General features: G+C 38.9%; 1 protein-coding gene across 1 annotated transcript; it reads left to right on the top strand.

The window, feature by feature from the left end:
* Nucleotides 1–1,718: 1,718 nt before the first annotated feature.
* On the top strand, nucleotides 1,719–20,702 carry LOC147537201 (protein LATERAL BRANCHING OXIDOREDUCTASE 1-like). The gene is made up of 5 exons (XM_086643805.1): nucleotides 1,719–2,351; nucleotides 13,319–13,434; nucleotides 18,978–19,124; nucleotides 19,383–19,710; nucleotides 20,112–20,702. The coding sequence occupies exons 1-5, from the start codon at nucleotides 2,070–2,072 to the stop codon at nucleotides 20,352–20,354; spliced, it is 1,116 nt and encodes a 371-aa protein (XP_086499931.1). The 5' UTR covers nucleotides 1,719–2,069; the 3' UTR covers nucleotides 20,355–20,702.
* The last annotated feature ends 1,089 nt before the right edge of the window (nucleotides 20,703–21,791 follow it).

The raw sequence follows: 21,791 nt of genomic DNA, 5'->3' as shown, positions 1-21,791 counted from the left end.
CCAACGGCTGGAAATAGGGGTTGGATCCATTATTCATCTCCCACTCTCTTCATCTCTAATTCTTTCTTTCAAATTTCTTTCTCTCCATTTCATTTCATTTCTATCTCTCTTTCTTTCAATTTTTTTATCTTTTCATTTGCTCACCCATGGATCCATTAGACATCAACGAATTCGACAACCAAAGTTATATGGAAATGTTGTTCCCTAATTCTACTTACCCGTCGGCTCAATTAGGAGTTGATGATTATGAAGTATGTGAGGATTCTTGCGTGCAAGGAGGGACGACTTTGACAAAGATAACTAAACGGAAACCGTATAAGCCGGATGAAGATATTTTAGTTGCTAATTGTTATTTGAAAATCACATTTGATGCGGTTTTCGGAAATAGTCAAAAATATAAACTATTTTGGCAAAAATATCGGATGAATATAATGCGAGTGCAAAGTTTCAACGCACACTTAGAAGTTGTAAATCTCGTTTCATTGAGATAAGCTCAGAATGTCAGAGTTTCATATCAACTTTGAGGATAATAAATAAAGTTCCAAAAAGCGGGGAAAACAATTATGACCAGGTAATTATTTCAAACTTTTTAATTTTTTTAATTTTTTTTTAATTTTTTTTTAATTTCTTTTTTTATCTTTTCACTTCATAATATATACTTAATATATATTTTGTTTATTTCAGTTACAAAGAGCACTTGAAATGTATAAAAAAAATCACCAAGGAAAAGGGTTTAGGTTCCAACATGTTTACAAAATTTTGATGACACATAACAAGTGGATGGCAGACATGACAGGAGAGTCAACATCCGGCAAAAGAGATTCTAATACCAATCCATCGGAGGAAAGACCAATTGGCTGTAAACAAGCCAAAGCAAATGCAAGAGTTGGTGAACCATCCATACATTCTACCGCTTCAAAAACTCAGAATGAGGGATATTGGGAAAAAAAGAGATGAAGAATCCCAACAGAGATCAATAACTTTGACGGAAGTTGTACGAGTTCAACAAGAGACCCTACGGGTGCAACAAGATTTTCTACAAGCAGATAAGGAACACAAGATCCGACAATATGGGATCGACTTAATGAAGATTGATATTAGGTCTCTCGACGAACATGCTGCACGAGTGCTTACAGCAGCGCGAGAAGCTTGGTTCAACGGTCTACCACGAGACCCAAGAAACTCCTTCTAGTTATTTTTAATTAATTTTTCTATTGTTGTTTAGTCGTATTTAAGTAGTTTTAAATTTTTAATCAATTATTAATTGTAATCGATGTTTTTTAATTGAACTTCATTAAGTAAATTGAGAAATTTCTAATTCTAATTTTCGGCCTCAAGAAAGGCTGGGGTTGGAACTGAATTTTAGAGGCTGAGCTGAGGCCAATAATTTTGGGGTTTTTTCGGCCTAAGACAGACTGGGGTTGGAGATGCTCTGACCAACTCATCATTGTGGCCTTCATAAGTGTCCGACAGTTCGATTTGGTTCCAAAGACTAGTTTTTTTTTTTACTTTTTCCAAAACTACCCTCGGGAGCCAAAATAGAATTATTACTAAAAAAAATGAAAACATAAAAAACCACATCACCTCTTTATTTCTCTTCCACTTCACCTCTTTTTTCTTACGTGTCATCTCTTCCTCTCCACCTCACCTTTCTTCTCCAACAAAAAATCGCCGACTAGAGACAAAATCTCCGACCGACGATCTTACAAAACTATCAGAAGTAGTAGTCTCATTATTATAGGGTGATGTCTTTTTTTGTATCGGGAGCGAAGGTAACGCCCTCATAAAGCAACTCTCCCCTTCCAAGAAAGTCATATCTTTTGTCATGATCAATGAGGCAACATGACTCATGCACCCAATCTACAAGATTTAAAGAAAGATCATGTTAGTTTCCATTTCTAAATAGTTTTTGTTGGGAATTGGGATAGTGGACCCATTATTTTCCTCATTGGGAGTAAGATAACAATATATATAAACTTGATCAAGTCAATCATTTGGGCTTAACACTTTCTTCCTCATTTCTACCCTTTGCCCAATCTCTCATCTCTGAATCTCAAAACCCGGAAACCATGGAAGAAAGTCATGTCCCCGTCGGCAGGGAACTGTCATCATCACAGGTGAACTCTGTTCAAGAACTTGCAAACCAGAACAAAGTCCTACCAACAAGATATATGACCAGTCTAGTAGATGATGAAAAAGAGAAGATGAAGTGGGTTAATGATGATTATTTATCTTCTTTAGTTCCAGTGATCAATCTCAGTGTTTTATCATCTGAATCTTCATCTATTAAAGACAAAGAAGAAGAAATGGAGAAATTAAAATCAGCTCTTAGTTCATGGGGATTGTTTCAGGTACTCCATTCTGAATCTAATATCTATTTAATTAAAGTTTTCTTCAATCTCTGTAGTTAATGGGGAGTTGGGATTTTCCCTCATAAGTTATTAATTCAGTCTAATGTCTAAAAAAATTCTCATTGTCTATCAAATCGACTCAAAATCAATCTCCATTAAGCCATTCAGACGAGTCAGGCATCACGAATGAGACGAAATCAAACATGACTAGATCTAATTTGGACTTCGAAACAGATTTCACATCCGACTTAGAATGAAAAAACACTAGCAAATGTAGTGTAAAAACCATGGGGGTCTTATTGAGGCCATTATTTTAGGGACTATTGGGCTTAAATCCATTTCGGCTCCATTATGGGCCTTTAGACACCCGGATCTTTAGTTGCGTGGAGGTCCAAAACCTTGGAAATGGCGTTTGTACCCCTCATGGAATAACGTATTATGAACAATTATATGGTACTGTGTTGGTTTATGACATATTATTTTCTGTTTATAACGTACTATGAACTAAAAATGAACAAAAATCTTTTTTGAATAAAAAAAGCTTATTGATGAAGAAAGGTGACTTTGTATTCGAATTCTAAAAAAGAAAATGTTGTTCCTCCAGTTATCAATCGATAAGTCGATTTCTCTCTGTCTTGGCTTGATTTAGACAGAGTTTCCTTTCTCTAACTTATAGAGAGATAAATTATTTAAGGAATAATGATTTATCAATATTCCTTCTTTCGGACTAACCGAGATAGGTGTTAGTGTAGTCGAGGCAAGAATAAATTCTCTTTCCTTAAGACATTTTACACCCCCGTAACAGTACCAAACGTTAGGGTGTATGCCTTCGGGATACAACGACTTTCCTTTCAGAGTTTTAAGATGGTACTTCTTTATTCTGAAAGCGGACGAACCTTTGTAAGTATTATGAGCTCTTGGACTAATGCGGATGATCTTCTATATGCTTCGGAAATTCAAATATCACTTGAAACTTCTTCCTTCCTTTTTCTAGATATTCTAGTCTAACCAGAACTTCTAGAAATACTTCCTAATTAGATATTCTAGGCAAACCAGAACTTCTAATTGTTAGAAGGGAAAAGAAGAAGAAAGTGAATTGAATTGATGTTCTAGACGACCTATGATTATCACTTCACTCAAAACTTCTTTCTTCCTGTTCTAGATATTCTAGTCAAACCAGAACTTCTAGAAATACTTCCTAATTAGATATTCTAGGCAAACCAGAACTTCTAATTGTTAGAAGAGAAGAGAAGAAGAGAAGAGAATGAATTGATGAAAAATGAAGTGGGTTTGGTTGGTTTATATAGGAGTTGAATGAATATTAGTGACTTTTGGGGTTAAAAGGCACAACTGTTCGGAACCAGGGACTCTAACTGAATGAAGGAGTTGAAGGAGATGTCCTTCGACCAAGGTGACAATGCGAACAATTTGTCGGATAGGACAATTGATGTGGAAGATCATCAAGTCCGATTGATTTAGGGATCGTAGAGTTGTAGCTAGAGACCAACTACGATCGTCGAATTACGAAGTAATTCGCGGCTAACTTCGATCGGATCCTACAACGGGTTACACATAAGAGTGACAAATTGATCTAGGATATGACTAGTGGGAGTGAGATATAATCATGGGAGTGTCCCATAAACATATCTCATAGGCCTAAAAAGGAATTAGGCAAAGATAGTACAAAAAGGCCAAAAGCAGGGTTTTTGGGCCTAGGCCGATTCGGGCACTTTTAGGGCTCGGATTGGGCTGATTTTTGGAGGGACGTTTCCTTATGTTATGAACATTAAATCTGCCAATTTTGGCTGGGTTTGGACGTCATCTCCTTAGGGAATTGAGAAAATACCAATAGTTGCTATTTTCGACTATTTCCCTAAATCTTATTCTAAAGGGTGTTTTGGGAAACCTAAAAGGAGGTGGATTCTTATTAGGGTTCTATATAAACACTCTTAGGGCAGAGAATAAGGTGTGGAATTTCTCTCTAAGCTTTCTTACTCTACCACATCAAGTAGAGAGGAGAAAGTGAGCTAATTCCCATTAACTATCTATCTAGTCAAGCAAGAAGAAGGTCTTCTTATTATCCAACCACCATTGGTGTGCTAGCTATACAACAAGGTGGGAGATCAAATTGATTGCTCGTGTCCCAAGTAGAGGAGCTACACTTGAAGCTCTTGATCTTCTTCAATCAATTCAACTAGTTTGAGGGAAAAGCGATTAAGGTAATCCACTATCTCCATTAGATTAATTACTAGTTTTGCATGTGATCCTGGGAATACTAGTGTAGACATTAGATGTCATATTTCCGCTATAAACACTAGTAGAAGGGTATAAAACCCTACAGTGGCGTCAGAGCCTCTTGCTATTAACTAGTTTTTGCTAAGAATCGAACTAGTTCATATTAGATATAATTGATAGTTTGATAAATTGAGTTTATAAAAATATTTTAAAAGTGTTTTAAAACTATTTAAACTCACAATTTGATAATATTGAATGGGATTCAATGAATTTCAAATTAAGAATCAAATTGATGATTAAAAGTGTTTTAAAACTCAATTAGATTGAATTTCGGACTAATCCATGCTTGATTAAGTTGATAGTTATGTTTAAAAGAGTTTTAAACATAAGAAATTGATTGATTTTGAATGGGATTCAAGAATTTTTCAAATAGATTTCAAAATTGTTCTTTGAAAAAGTTTTCAAAAACCTAGACTTTGATCCAAAATTGGTTTGATTAAGAGTTGTTTTCAAGTTTTGGAAACTTTTGAAAAACAAAGATTTTTGGAATTTTAGAAGTGTTCTAAAAAGAAGTGTTTTGAGTTTTGGGAAACTCTCAAAACAAAATTTGGAAATTTTAAAAGTTTCTACAAGTTTTGTAAAAATTTTAGAAGTGTTCTAAAAGATTTCAAAATTTTAAGAAAAGTTTTAAATTTGGAAAATAGCAACTTAGAGTTGCAAAAGAAAAAAAAAAAAATTTTTGGAAACTAGGGTTTTGAAAAACCCTAGTGTCCGGCCAGGAAGCTTCCTGGCCGGACCGGGAGCTCCTGGATGCGTCCTCTGGACGCATCCAGAGCAGCTGCTGAGACGCGTCTAGGACGCGACCAGCAGCTGCGACAGAAGCTTCTGGACGCGTCTTGAAGACGCGTCCAGAGCAGCTGTTGGGACGCGTCTTGGAGACGCGACCAGCAGCTGCGGAGGGAGCTTCCTGGACGCGTCTAGGACGCGTCCAGAGCACTCGACCAGACGCGTCTTGGAGACGCGTCTGGGAGGTTCTGGGTGTCTCGGACTAGTCCGAGACACCTAGTGCTGGTCCGGTCCAGCACCAGACACGTCTAGGACGCGTCTGGTACATGGACTAGCGTCCTGGCTCCGGCCAGGACGAGACCAGGCCTTGATAGGTTTCGGCCAGGACATGCCGGCCTATGGGCCGTGCTATGTCCGGACCTTGTCCGAGCCCTTTTCTGGGCTTGGGCCGGGACTTGTCTAGGACTTGTCCCGGGCTTTTTCGAGGCTTTTCGGACCATAAAAAGGAACCATCATTCGAGTGGGAGTTTTTGCCAAAATTTCTTCCGATTCCAACCAAATAATTCCAAAATCAATCCGGGCCATCCAGAAGGCCAAAACGGATTTCTCTTTAAATTGATTTATGAAATCATTAAGAATCGAACCAATGTTTTTCCGAAATTGACCCGGGCTTTCAAAACCCGAAACGGAGTTTTTCTTAAAGATGATTTTAGAAATCATAAAAGATAAAACCGGAACGCACCACTAGTTGAATTCTTCGAATTTAGACTTAAGGTCCGTAATGTGACATGTGATGTCAACAAAAGTATCTCCCAAGATAATCATGCATATATAATTCTTAGCCTTGATATATTATATGATTGCATGTGATGTGAATGCGGGAAACTAGTATGGCCATAGATTTATATCTTTATTCTTGTTTTAAGCACGGATGGGTGCATGCTTTGTAATTAATTTTAATTTCAAGTTTATACGATCTGCGAATCGTTAGAGTCTTGTAATTAGAGTTTAGGGTCAATGAGTCCATTGAAGAAAACTCAAGGATGGAATCCAAAGGCGAGTGGGAGAAATCAATGGAGGTTCAAGGATGGAGATCTAGACGAACCAAAAGGCGAAACAAGAAGAAAACCAAAGGAGATTAGATCTTCTAGGTTAGGGGCCATACTAGGATCCATGTCTGCTTGATTTACTTTCTCGCGCGCATTTACTTACTTATTTACGCTTTATGTCGTGGATGTTAGTTAGGCTAAATAGTTCACTATAACAAACGCCAGACTAGCGTAAAAGTCCCCAAAAGTAATCTTGAGTAATCGCCTATCCAGATTAAGACACTCGTTGCGCCCTTGTTCGAGGAAGGTGGGTCGGCCTTCGCAGAGTACCTCCTCTACCTTGGGACAATGCGGGTAGGTCTATAGAAGAGGCCTACACGTCTAAATGGTTCTACTCAACGAGATCAGCAAGAGAGTCTTGGATACTCGAGGCAAAAGGATAGATTAGTCATTCATTAATCTATCAACCAAGAGTCATAAGGTATGATCAGTGAAGTAGTTCACTCACCCGGAACGACGGAGTCAAAGGGTAGGGCCTTCGTCCGCTTTACTCCGAAGAACTGGGGTCTTGGAATCACTTATTCAATCGGGGACGATTTTTATTGAATAATGTGGGAAAATTAAGTTTTTCAAAAACGATAACGAGTTTTAAAACTTTGCCATTTCTTTATGTAGTTTTAAGATGACACAGACGATTTCAACATTGAATCACACCTAAGGGAGGTGCTGATCCACTTCCTAGAATGGAAGAATGAATCCGAGAATAGTTCTCAGATTCTAAAGGAAGGTCACTAGAATACCCAATCCCAATGTTGACTCATATAAGAGAAGGTCAAAAGCCATTTGCAAGCAATCGTATAACATTCTCTTTGGAAGAGTAATGAATGCTAGCATAACCATTAAGACAACTAAGGAAGAAATTCCTACAGAAGTCATAAATGGAGAGGTACGAGACCTCCAAGGCAATCTGAAAGTCATCCTAAGGGAAGACAACAGAATACATCTATCACCCAATTCAATATCGATTGAACAAAGATTGATAAAGACCTTAGATGAGTCACTCAGGTTGTTACAAACAAACTGAGCAGAACATACGGGAATATCCAGTCTAAGAAAGGTTCTTGAGATTTGGTGCAAAGAATCTAAGAAAGAGATCTTGAGATTCAAAAGGGCAAAAGGATCAGTCAAGTGAGACAAACATTTGATCAAAGAAAAGCAGTTGCCGAGTACATGATCAAGAGTATTCCTCATTACTGTGAATGTTTCTAAAACAATGGCTAGACCATTTAAAAAAGGAAACTACCTTTAGCACCTGGAGGACAAAAGGAATGGAATTATGAATTCCGGTTCCGTATCATTGTTAACAAAGTTAAAAACAAGTATCGTAAAATTTCTTCATCTGGTATTTTAAAACCGGATGTGCGGCTCGGTAAAGCTCAAGGGAATCACATACTTGACTAAAAGAAGTAAAGATCCAAGAGGGAGCAGAAGCAGTAATGCTAAGGATGCTGAAAGGGATCAAAGTCTTCTTTTAGACACTGATCTAGCTTAGAACTTAATAGTGATTATTTTGTTCTTCTAGAAACATATGATGTTTTAAACCAGTGGTAAAATTAACTGAAGGTTATTATTGATAATGGCTAAAATCAAGAGATTCAAACTCATTAAACTTCAGCATTGTCAATTAGGTCTTAAGGACTAAATTGACAAAGTCACCCTTTTCAAAAGGCATAGAGACTAGTAATCTATTAGGACTCATACAGTGTTATGCAGACCTATAAGTTTACTTGCAGAAGCTAACGAGAGCTACTCCAATATGTACGCTGATAACTTCATGAAGTATGGAAACGTACAAATCATAAAGTATAAGTCGGAATGTTTGAAAGGTTCAAACAAAGTACAAACCGAAGTAAAAGAATCATTTTGACAAGAGAGTTTAAGTCATCCGATTAGATTGGAGTGATAAAAACTTGAGTCAAATACTAAATAACCATCAAAGGAGTTGAGAAAACGTTTCCCAACTCGCTCCATGGAACACATCTGAGGGATGGTGGATTCGGTGGGAGTAATCGAACATTGCTATGCATAATTCGATCAAAGATGGGTTTAAGCCAGTCTTCCGAATATTTTGGGACATATTCTATAAACGATTGTTTTCACACTTACCAAAGTCCGTCTAACAGCTAAGCTTGTAAAAGCATTACAAAATTAGCTAAAGTCTGACGCAATTTCTTTAGAAGAAATTTGGGCTTCTTCCATAACCAATCAAGAGAACAAAGTGTTTGTTGCTCATGATAGTATTCTTCTAGTAATTAGCACTAATTATTACAAGAATAAGTGGGAGAAAAAGGTACAAGTTGATTTAATTCGATCATGAGAAAAATCATGAAGAGTCATGAAGAACAATCATGAAACTTGTACAAGACGATTAAATTCGATCAAGAGCAACAAACTGCGGCTCCTCGGAAAAGGAAAGGTTAAAGATATGATCTTATAAACCCACCGCACAAAAGCGAATGTCATTCGCCGGAGAACTCTCAAAACAAATGAAAGTGTCTCTAAAGGAATATCTCAAAGTAGTTGAGAAAATTCCAAATTGTTGTTCAAAAGCCCTAAAAGGTCAAATCTCAAAGACTCAGAAAATAAAGGTTATTTCTGAAGAGATAAAAGACCTGCGCAGAAACGGAAACTGACTCTAGATTTTGACTAGAAGCCAAATCATCGTGGAATCCATATCTCGTCAAGACATGAAGCTTGATAATTTAAGTCAACAGAAGACCTAAATTGGTTTTCCAAAATAGAAAACTGAGAAGGATGGAAAAATTCATGTTTCCCGAAACGAGACAAGAAGAATAAAGATTCTTCCAATCAAGTTATGTCCACAAGCATGCTTAAGAAATCTATCGACGGATTAAAAGCACGCAAGAGTTAGAATCTTCGATTCAAAAGGCAATCAAAGAAGTTTGATTCCTGAGGAATGAAGAAAATCTTGAATCACGAAATTTCAAGAAGGTAAGTGGGAGTAAACAAACCTTCCGGGTCCGTATGCAGAGTACATACAAAAGATTGAGTACGACATAAGGTGTTGTATAACAGTAACGAACTGACTCAATAAAGGACCACACACAAAAGGATAAAATGCCATTTTGGGCATCTGAAGATCTATAAGCATAGATCAAAAGGATGATAGGATTAGAGAGACTCAGTACGCTGAGATGCTTGAGATCCGAAACAGAAAATCTAAGACTCGGAAAGTCTAAAAGAATTTCGACCCAAAAACTCATGACAGAGGGCGTTGCAAAAATCGGAGTCTGAAAAGACACCGATGAGCTAGCACGCATGAGAGAGACATTTATGTTCGAAAACATAAAGTCAATCATGTTGGACATGATTAGCATTTAAACATCCGAATTCGGATTGGAAAACCGAAACACTACTTAGTACATCCTAGAAGGCTAAAGGATGAAGTAGTACAAAATTGAACATGTCATCGTAGCAAACTTTCAGACATGGAAGGAAAGTAGGCTAAAAGTGTTTAAGCCGGGAACTGTTGCAAATACTACATAAAGAATTAAAAGCCTTAACTCTAGTAAAAGTTATTAGAAATTATCAAGGTTGAAGATAACCGTCTTCAAATTAATTGATAATTAGCAAAGTTTAAAACCGACTACCACGGTAGTCAAACTGAACTGTCACCTAAGACATAGTATGAGATTCATACACAGTCTAAGGCATGAGGTATAATTTTAAACCTCGACGAGTAAAACTGAGTGGGTAAAAAGAGTTTTACGGAAGAGGCTCAGATTTACAACTCTCGTTATCAGAAATAATAGAGTTATTTCACAAGTCGTCTAAATTTGGTTTAGTATTTAAACGACAGTCCATTGATGATAAAACATTCCGAATAGGTTTGTCAGATACGTGATCTGATGAATGAAACCCTATTAAGTGAACTTGGAATATTTATTATCGAATCCCTGGTCCAGGTCATTGCATGGACAACAATGACTCACGAAGACTAGCACGGGAGTCGATGGGATAGCGCAGTTTCATGGGCTATAGGAATAGTATATTCTATTCGACTACGTGGGTGTGTAAAAGGTTTATACACTGGATAACCCTCAAATGAGAAGTACATCACTCGTGATGAACGTCAATACTTCTCATAAAGACAATTGGAGAGATTCCTCAAAACATGAGTGCTCCACTCATCTTATGTAAGGAATGCCCGACTTTGGTTCCGTTAAACGCCGCGCCGTAAAAGGAGGTTATAAAGGCGGACACTGGGAAGGACAGGATAGACATGAAGTTAAGTGGGAGCGCAAGAATGGATTGTGTCACCCTAATCACATTAGGTACAAAGTGTCTCAAGGCCACTTGATGAGTAGCAACTGAAAATGCGTGGCCGCGCTCAAACGGATTAAAAGTTAATCGTTTGTCTTTTACAGTTGTACTCGGATATCAAGAAAGTCTGAATGACGTGACGTATCAGATGGGATACTAAATTGACACGGGAATCGAGGCATTGCACTTGTTCTAAGTCCAAGTGGGAGTCTGAAGGAGTTGAAGGAGATGTCCTTCGACCAAGGTGACAATGCGAACAATTTGTCGGATAGGACAATTGATGTGGAAGATCATCAAGTCCGATTGATTTAGGGATCGTAGAGTTGTAGCTAGAGACCAACTACGATCGTCGAATTACGAAGTAATTCGCGGCTAACTTCGATCGGATCCTACAACGGGTTACACATAAGAGTGACAAATTGATCTAGGATATGACTAGTGGGAGTGAGATATAATCATGGGAGTGTCCCATAAACATATCTCATAGGCCTAAAAAGGAATTAGGCAAAGATAGTACAAAAAGGCCAAAAGCAGGGTTTTTGGGCCTAGGCCGATTCGGGCACTTTTAGGGCTCGGATTGGGCTGATTTTTGGAGGGACGTTTCCTTATGTTATGAACATTAAATCTGCCAATTTTGGCTGGGTTTGGACGTCATCTCCTTAGGGAATTGAGAAAATACCAATAGTTGCTATTTTCGACTATTTCCCTAAATCTTATTCTAAAGGGTGTTTTGGGAAACCTAAAAGGAGGTGGATTCTTATTAGGGTTCTATATAAACACTCTTAGGGCAGAGAATAAGGTGTGGAATTTCTCTCTAAGCTTTCTTACTCTACCACATCAAGTAGAGAGGAGAAAGTGAGCTAATTCCCATTAACTATCTATCTAGTCAAGCAAGAAGAAGGTCTTCTTATTATCCAACCACCATTGGTGTGCTAGCTATACAACAAGGTGGGAGATCAAATTGATTGCTCGTGTCCCAAGTAGAGGAGCTACACTTGAAGCTCTTGATCTTCTTCAATCAATTCAACTAGTTTGAGGGAAAAGCGATTAAGGTAATCCACTATCTCCATTAGATTAATTACTAGTTTTGCATGTGATCCTGGGAATACTAGTGTAGACATTAGATGTCATATTTCCGCTATAAACACTAGTAGAAGGGTATAAAACCCTACACTGAATATATAGAGTCTGTTCATCCTGGGACCTTAGATTTGCTTGAAATCTCGGTCAAAACGCCCACCGTTGGATGGGGTTTGATCTGTCCCGAGCTTGTACCAAACAGAGATGAAACTCAGCCGTTAGATGAAGATCTGGTGGGATCCCGAGCCATGCCCGACACGGGATTAGCGCGGACCGTTGGATCCGTGAAGATCCAACGCTTCTGCGTTACGCCCGACACCATCCCGCCATCATCACGTGCGCGTCCGTTGGATCTTGACAAATCCCGCGCATTGAACGCGTGCCGTCCAGATTTGGATGCGCGTGGTTCGCTCAAACGGCCCCTGATCTAACTTGTCCCGTTTGACGTTTCAAACCCTAACTTAACCGTTTTTTCATCCAAACTCCAAACTCGAATTTCTCATTCATCCGGAATCGGATTCGAGTAATTCTTTGCTCTAACTTGAAGAGCTCGACGAGACGAACGCGATGGCGCGTTCGGTTTCTGAGTTTGACGAGTCGGGTCGAGCCAAAATTGGCTCCGATTCCAACAGAAAATAGGATTTTGTCATAATGCATTATGATAGTTCATATGCATTATAAAAATTCAAGAACCAAGGTTTGAAATATGACATTTCATAACGTACTATGAACAATTATATTGCTTTGTGTTGGTTCATAATGTACTATGAATAAGAAACAAAATCTTTCTTCAGAGAAAAAACTTGGTTCTGGTCTTCTGGAAGAAAAAATATTTTTAAATTCGAAGTTGACAAACAAAAAAAGATTTAAATATTATTAACTGAAATTCAACTAGTCCTACTAATTGCTTGTTCATTTTTTTTCCTGGTCTAATTGCACATAAATGGAGCCGAAATGGATTTTCTAATCATAGTTCTTTTATTTTATCTGCTACTTTCTCCCTAAATCCTAGGGTGGTAGCCTGCCTGGTTCTAGTTTGGGTAGCTCCCACAAGAGCAATACTTCGAGTCCTTGTGTGGCCACAGTGAAGAGTTTATTTTATCAATATATTGTCTTTAAACCCTAGGATGGTAGTTCAACTTGTTCCAACTTAGACAGGTTCGACGCGAACAACATTTCGGGTCCTTAGCCATGGCGCGAGCTTATTTTATCCCATCCTCCTTAAACCCTAAAGGGGTTGCTCGCCAGGTTCTAGCCTTGTAGCATATGTAGCTCACTCAATAATAATAGTTCGAGTCATTCAAGAACCACAATGGGCGGCAGCCGGTAACTTTATCTGGTGTTTTTTTTTCTCTGAACCCCATAAAGTCCAAAATTTCTGATCATCAATTCTAAGGTGATGGAAGGCATTTACCTGCCTTCTCTTTCCTTTCTTGTATTTGTGTGTTTAGCTCTTAAGTTGTGCAATTTCAGGCAATAGGACATGGGATTCCTCAAAATTTAACGGAGAGCATGCTTACGATCCAAAAGCAGTTCTTTGAACTTCCCATTGCAGAGAAACAGAGTTGCTCAAAAGTTGATAATGGGGAGTGTTAGAGAGTCTACTCCACTCGGCTAAACCGAGTGGATTAGTCCATTGATTAGGAAAAGGTTTCCTACTATAATTAGGAATCCTAGTCCTAGTTTAATTAGGAATGTTGTAGTAATTAGTTTTTCTATTTCTATTTTCTATTTCTAAAACTTCTTCAATGTAAACCTATATAAAGAGATCAAACCATAATGTAATAATCATGTTATTGTGAATAAACAAAGGTTTTACCTAATCTCTCTCACGATCAACATCTTCTTCTTCTCGACTTCATCGAAGCTCTCTCACTCCATCTCTCGGTCTCACCCGAAGCTGCTACACAGTCCTCTCGGATTCAACCGAGTTTACTCTTTCTCTCGCTCTCGGTTTCACCCGAGAGCCATTATCATAGCTCTCGGGTTCAGCCGAGAGTTACTTCTCCTCCTCTCGGTTCACACCGAGAGCATCTCCTTCCCACTTCTCGGCTTCAACCGAGATATTGCTACATCACCCTCGGCTTCATCCGAGTCGATCATCAAGAGGTTAGTACCTCTTCACATGGTATAAGAGCCTAAAGAATTCAAATTTTTTTTTGAAAGATGACTACCGCCGAATCTTCGGAAATCTCTCAAGCTAATCCTAGCACCAATAGTGGGCCGTTTGATGTTCACCACTCGGATTCTCCTACTACTATTCTCATCACACCGCTTCTAACCGGTGACAATTACTCCTCATGGTCACGAGGAATGACTAAGGCCTTAAGGGCTAAAGCTAAACTTGGTTTCGTTGATGGAAGCATTGAAAAACCCACCGATCCAAAAGAATTAGAATTATGGGGACGATGTAACGATCTCGTCTCTAGTTGGCTCATCAATTCCGTTGATCCACCTCTTCGTGATTCAATCTTATATGATGAATCGGCTTTTGATATATGGCACAATCTATATGATCGCTTTCACCAAAGCAATGCTCCCAAAATATTCCAATTGAAGAGAGCTATTTCTTGTCTCAAACAAGATAATTTTGATGTTTCCACATACTTTACTAAACTCAAGGCTCTTCAAGATGAACTCAACTCTTTGCTAATTACCGAGCCTTGTACATGTGGTCATGGTAGATCCTTGATTGATCGAACAAATCAAGATAGAGCTATGGAATTTCTCCAAGGTCTTAATGACCGATTCTCGTCAATTAGGAGTCAAATCCTATTGATTGAACCCTTCCCATCAATCCTACGTATTCATTCCCTTATTAAACAAGAAGAGGTTCAACAAAATCTCATTACTCCTATGCATATCGACTCCAACAATGCTGCCCTTGCCGTTGGTAACAATGAATATAATCAAAACCGTTACAACGGTTCGGAGAGGCAACGCACAAAAAGACCTAGACCTTTTTGTGACAATTGCAAGATTCATGGTCATGACGTCACTTCTTGTTATAAGATACATGGTTATCCACCCAATTATGGCCAACGCAATCGAAATCGCACTCGAGAAGACCCTAGGGCCAACTCGGTTTTAGATCAAAGTATGGGGGTGCCTACAGCAACTTCTTTAACCAATGAACAATACCAAAACGTCCTTGCTCTATTGGAACGATCTCAACAGCCCACATCTACCAATTCTAAGGGCACCAACAAGGATCCTCTTGTCAACTTAACGGGTACGTATTCTTCCTCTTATCATCCTCCTTGGGTCATTGATTCGGGAGCCGCTAAACATATTTGTTCAAATCTTTCTCGATTTTCTTCTTATTCTCTTGCACCTCCGGATTTCTATGTTCGATTACCGGATGGTTCCCGAATCAAGGTTGATCATATTGGTACAATTTATTTCTCAAATAAATTTTATTTACAAGATGTGCTTCATATTCCATCTTTTCAATTTAATCTCTTATCTATTTCTCAAATATCTAAATCACTTCGTTGTACCGTCCTATTTGACCACAATTTGTGTGTTTTTCAGGACCGATCAACGAGGACGGAGATTGGGCATGGTAGTCTTCATGATGATCTTTACTTCCTTCGCACGGAGCGTCCCATCCTTTCGGTTTCAAGTTTAGATAGTTCTAGTCAAGAGTCTTTTCTTTTATGGCACTCCCGTTTGGGACACCCATCCTTTAGTCGTTTTCAATTTTTTAATTCTAAACTTCCATGTTTAAATTTTAAGTTTTTATCGAATAAAGTACCGTGCGATGTTTGTCCACTTTCTAAACAAACTAGGCTACCCTTTCCACTTAGTACTTCTTCTTCTACTCATATATTTGAGTTAGTTCATGCCGATATATGGGGTCCTTTTCCGGTTCCCTCCACCTCCGGGTGTCGTTATTTTTTGACCCTTGTTGACGATTTTTCTCGTTGCACTTGGATATTTCTCATGAGTTCCAAATCGGACTCAAATACGTTAATTATGAATTTTTCTAATTACGTTAACACGCAATTCAATTGCAATATTAAGACAATTCGTTCGGATAACGGTTCCGAATTTATGAACAATTCTTTACAACATTGGTTTCTTGAAAAAGGAATTTCCCACCAACGTAGTTGTACCTATACACCTCAACAAAACGGAGTTGTTGAGCGCAAACACCGTCACATTCTTGAAGTGGCACGTTCTTTACGCCTTCAAGCTCATCTCCCGCTTTACTTTTGGGGAGAGTGCGTCCTAACCGCCGTCTATCTCATTAACAAGTTACCTACACCTATCCTTGATGGAAAATCACCTCATGAAGTCCTCATGGGTTCTCCTCCAAATCTTACACACTTACGTGTATTCGGTTGTCTTTGTTACGCCCGAATCCCTTTGGTCAACACCAAGATGGACGCTCGTTCCTCCGCCGGCATCTTCCTTGGTTATCCTAATGGACAAAAGGGTTATCGAATTTATGATATCTCCACACGACGTATATATACTTCTCGTGATGTGACTTTTTTTGAAAATCGTTTTCCGATGTCAACCGAACCGACGGATAAACCGTCTAGCTCGCGCCCGACACCTTTCATCTCCATCGACGACGACGACACATTCGAGTTTCCGGCAACCGATAAACCTCGATCAATATCACCGCCGGACAGCAGCAGATTCAACGATGAACCTGCTGTTGCTGATCCGGCGAGTCTGAATTCGGGACAGGGGGTGCCTTCAGACACCCCCGATGACCCGCCTACAGGCCCTGTTCACACAGGACCATCTTCCCCATCAGGAGTGCCTTCAGCAGACCGTGATGGGGATCCAGTCTCTGGAGTGCCTCCAGAACAGTATACTCCACCGACGAGCAATGAATCCTCATTGCCGTATCCTTCTTCCGACACCGCTGTTGCCGATTCCGGCCGACCAGTCCGGTCCCGCCGACCACCTAGTCACCTTGATGATTACGTGTGTTCCAATACAAGCAATATTAAATATCCTCTTGAAAACTACTTTTCCATCAATTCGTTTTCAAATTCTCATCAACAATTTCTCTCTTCGGTTTTATCAACTACCGAACCAACCTTTTTCACTCAAGCAATGAAGTCCCCTCATTGGAAAGAGGCAATGGCCAAGGAAATCTCAGCCTTGGAAGAAAATAAAACCTGGACAATCACTGTTTTACCACCCGGTAAAAAGCCCATCGGTTGTAAATGGGTGTATAAAATTAAGTTCAAATCCGATGGTTCTATAGAACGATATAAAGCCCGCTTAGTAGCCAAAGGATACACCCAAATCGAGGGGTTGGATTATCATGACACTTTTGCTCCGGTTGCTAAATTAGTAACCGTTCGTGTCCTTCTTTCAATTGCCGCCATTAAAGGTTGGAATCTCCATCAATTGGATGTCAATAACGCCTTTCTTCAAGGCGACCTCGATGAAGAGGTTTACATGAAATTACCCCCCGGTTTTTCATCTCAGGGGGAGTCTAAGGTATGTCGTCTCCATAAATCCCTTTATGGTCTCAAACAAGCATCCCGGCAATGGTTTTCCAAGTTTTCCTCCGTTCTCATCGAACGAGGCTTTTCTCAGTCTAAAAGTGACTATTCTCTTTTCACTTTTCGATCTCACTCCACTCAAATTTATGTCCTTGTCTATGTTGACGACATAATTATTACAGGAAATAATGATCATGCTATTTCCCAGTTAAAAATATTCTTAAATAAAGCTTTTTCACTAAAAGATATGGGCCGTCTACAGTACTTCCTTGGTATCGAAGTATCTCGCTCATCACAAGGCATTTTTCTATGTCAAAGAAAATATGCGCTTGATATTTTGAAAGATTCTGGACTCACCGCTGCACGTCCTTCTGAGTTTCCAATGGAACAAAAACTCCGCCTTAGTCCCACTGACGGTACACCTTTACCAGATCCGTCAGTTTACCGCCGTCTCATAGGCAGATTACTTTACTTAACGGTTACACGGCCGGATATCACCTTTGCCGTAAACAACCTCAGTCAATTCATGCAAACACCTAGCCAAGTACACTTAGACGCAGCTCATCGCGTTCTACGATACTTGAAGGGTACTCTTGATAAAGGAGTCTTCTTATCCGCAGACAGCTCTCTCCATATTACAGGATACTGTGATTCGGATTGGGCTGGCTGTCCTTCAACCCGTAGATCTACTACTGGGTATTTCACAATGTTGGGATCCAGCCCCCTCTCCTGGAAATCAAAGAAGCAACCCACAGTTGCAAAATCTTCGGCAGAAGCAGAATATCGAGCTTTAGCCATCCTCACATGCGAATTACAATGGCTCAAGTATTTACTACTTGATTTTGGAATCAATCACTCTGACCCGATGACAGTTTACTGTGACAATCGGGCCGCTCTCCACATTGCTGATAACCCCGTCTTCCACGAACGTACAAAACACATTGAGATAGATTGCCACATCGTTCGTGAAAAGATTAAAGACAACGTCATTGCCACACGCTTCACCAGTACAGAAAATCAGTTAGCGGATATCTTCACAAAGCCACTTGGGGCAGAACCGTTCAAGAACATTATTGGCAAGTTAGGCGTTACTTCCATTCCCGCTCTAACTTGAGGGGGAGTGTTAGAGAGTCTACTCCACTCGGCTAAACCGAGTGGATTAGTCCATTGATTAGGAAAAGGTTTCCTACTATAATTAGGAATCCTAGTCCTAGTTTAATTAGGAATGTTGTAGTAATTAGTTTTTCTATTTCTATTTTCTATTTCTAAAACTTCTTCAATGTAAACCTATATAAAGAGATCAAACCATAATGTAATAATCATGTTATTGTGAATAAACAAAGGTTTTACCTAATCTCTCTCACGATCAACATCTTCTTCTTCTCGACTTCATCGAAGCTCTCTCACTCCATCTCTCGGTCTCACCCGAAGCTGCTACACAGTCCTCTCGGATTCAACCGAGTTTACTCTTTCTCTCGCTCTCGGTTTCACCCGAGAGCCATTATCATAGCTCTCGGGTTCAGCCGAGAGTTACTTCTCCTCCTCTCGGTTCACACCGAGAGCATCTCCTTCCCACTTCTCGGCTTCAACCGAGATATTGCTACATCACCCTCGGCTTCATCCGAGTCGATCATCAAGAGGTTAGTACCTCTTCACAGGGAGTTGGATGATTTGGAAGGATATGGGAGTGATAGAATTGTTTCAGAAGATCAGGTTCTTGATTGGTGTGATCGTTTATACCTTTTGGTTGAACCACAAGAACAGAGAAAACTCAACCTTTGGCCTCAAATGCCTAATCATTTCAGGTACTGCGGAAAAATACCTTTTTAAATCTCAAAACCACAATACTTCCCAAATTTCAGTCAAATACCTAGAATGCTTCGTCTAGAATATGTCAGGAATGATATATCGATAAGAGTTCAGCATTATTTTGATACTTGAGGTAGTTTTGGGTTTTGAGATTTCTGAAATTATTTTTCCAAATTCCCGACTAGGGGTATTTCATGTTTGCAGATTCTTTAAAGTATTATAATATAACACAAATCACTTCAATTATACCACAGGAAAACATTACATGATTATAGTGTTGAGTCAAGTTTAGTAGCCAAGAAAGTCTTAAAGGCAGTAGCAGAACTAGTAGGTTTAGAGGAGAATTACTTCATTGACCAAATGGGTAAGAAAGCACCAGCATATGCTAGGCTAAACTACTACCCGCCTTGTTCGAGACCCGATCGTGTTTACGGGCTCAAAGCTCACACAGATGGAGGAGTAATCACCATTGTTTTGCAAGATAATGAAGTAGAAGGTCTTCAAGTTCTCAAAGATGATAAATGGATCAAAGTTCCAGTCATTCCAGGTGCTCTTCTCATTAATCTTGGTGATCTAATGGAGGTAAACTACTTACTATATTATCTAAACATTCTTAAATTCGATAACTATTGAGCTCACGAGAGAGAGGTATAGAACTAAGAGGTTCAAAACAAGAGTGTAGTAAAAGATAACTAGACAAAAAAAAACATTTTCCGTCTTTGGAGTCTTCGCATAAACAACGTCAAAAATACCCTTTCACGAAAAAAAATCATGTCTTTGAAAAAAGTTTGGGATAACTCCCTTAGTTGATTTCTTTGTGCCTAAAGTGTTGAGTCCTATTACATGTAAATCTAGCCCTGACACTAGATTAAGTTTGTTCAATTCAAAACCGATCTACGATGAGCTGAAATACCATAGATATTACGTACTTGGTCACACGTCTTATGTTTATTCATATATGAGATTGTTCTCACAATTGACAGATAATGAGCAATGGAAAGTTCAAGAGTCCATTACACAGAGTTGTAACAAATGCAGAGAAGGAGAGGATATCTCTGGTCATGTTTTATTCAACAGAGTTTGCTAAAGATGTTGAACCAGCGGCAAATTTGATTAATGATAGTAACCCAAGGATATTCAGGAAGGTGAAGGTGAAAGACTATATGGAAATTTTCTTCCCAAGTTACTTGCAAGGAAAGAGAGCACTTGAATGGGCCAAAGTTTGATCTCTCAATTTTATTTTGAAAAATGATAGAATAGGAAAGTAGACCTAGCACAAACTTAAATAAGAATCTACCCTACGACAAGAGTGAAAAAGTTCATCAACAAGCGGAGAGACAGTTGACTCGGAAATGGAGACTACTGATTTCGTGTAGGTTTGAAGTGGGGTTTAACCTGTAGGCTATTCTAGTATTATTCATTTTCCTCTGTTGTTGTTTTACGAGATGTTTTCGGCTTTTGTTATCAAGAGTTTTAGTGGGTGTTTTATTTTATTTTTTAAGCCTCTGCTTTGAGGAAAGAAAAACAATTTCGGTACAACAACTTTTGAGGGAGAAAATCTGATTTTATCATAAGCACTTACCACCACTTCTTCTCTTTACGCCGACAGACTATCACCGACCTTAGGGAAATATTAAGACCACCATATTTCTTTATCTTCCTCTCCTCATACCACAACCACCATCTTCGACCATAACCACTGTTTCTCTCCTATTTATTCTAATTATTTCTCTTTCCTCTTCCTCTCCCTTTCTCTCTCTCGTTTCCTCTGTTCACGGGGATTGATCTTCTGTTGCGGGGAAACACCAATGTTGGTGGAGATAAGTGTAACACCCCTATTTTTTTTAATAGATCAAATTTGGCGTAAATAACAAACTCTAGGTTAGTTTAGGTTGGATAAAATACTAGTGGGTTTACAAAAACCCTAATCCTCTTCACTTTTGAAGAAACTATATGGAAAATAGAGATGGTACAACCACTCCTTAGAGATAGAGATAGAGTTCTCTAGAGAGAGACAAGACATTGTTGTGGTCTTGAAGTCATCTAAGGCGAAAAAAGGTAGATTTCCTATCTCCTAATTTTTTTGTAGGCACTTTCAATTTATTCCATGATAGGTTTAGAATTTTTAATCACACTAAAGAACGATTAAATGGTTTAGACATTAGTTTTATCTAGATACCCATAAAACATCTATAGAGGAAAGTATTTTGGTCTAGATTAAACTTAAATCTGGTATTGATACATAATGAATCCCGTCGTGATTCTTATATTATTGGAAAGGTTTGTTCGTCTACTTTCTATTAGTTCAAACGTTTTATTAATCCGAGTTTCGAGTGAGGAGTTATGACTGTTTTCGTACAAGGTGTCAGAACAGTCTCTACTGTACGTAGGTCTATATTTAAATTGAATATGGTATTGATATATGATGAATCTCGTTGTGGTTCTTATATGGCTGGAAATGTGTCTTTATCTACTTTCTAGTAGTTCAAACGGTTTACTAATCCGAGTTTTGAGTGAGGAGTTATAACTGTTTTCGTACAAGGTGTCAGAACAGTCTCTACTGTACGTAGGTCTATATTAAAATTGAATCTGGTATTGATATATGATGAATCTCGTCGTGATTTTATATGGTTGGAAAGGTATCTTTATCTACTTTCTAATAG

The sequence above is a fragment of the Eschscholzia californica genome, unplaced genomic scaffold (assembly GCF_041429995.1).
Source record: "Eschscholzia californica isolate CP2 unplaced genomic scaffold, dmEscCali1.0.p SCAF_5, whole genome shotgun sequence".
In the NCBI taxonomy this organism is placed as follows: Eukaryota; Viridiplantae; Streptophyta; class Magnoliopsida; order Ranunculales; family Papaveraceae; genus Eschscholzia; species Eschscholzia californica.
Note: the sequence above shows the minus strand (reverse complement) of the source record. Positions and strands in the feature narration are given on the sequence as shown.

Excerpts from the sequence above, each read along its gene's own strand:
- LOC147537201 (XM_086643805.1), top strand. The coding sequence starts at position 2,070 with ATGGAAGAAAGTCATGTCCCCGTCGGCAGGGAACTGTCATCATCACAG. Across the intron at positions 13,435-18,977 it reads TCAAAAGTTGATAATGGGGA|GGAGTTGGATGATTTGGAAG; the intron begins GTGTTAGAGAGT and ends ACCTCTTCACAG. Across the intron at positions 19,711-20,111 it reads ATCTTGGTGATCTAATGGAG|ATAATGAGCAATGGAAAGTT; the intron begins GTAAACTACTTA and ends CACAATTGACAG.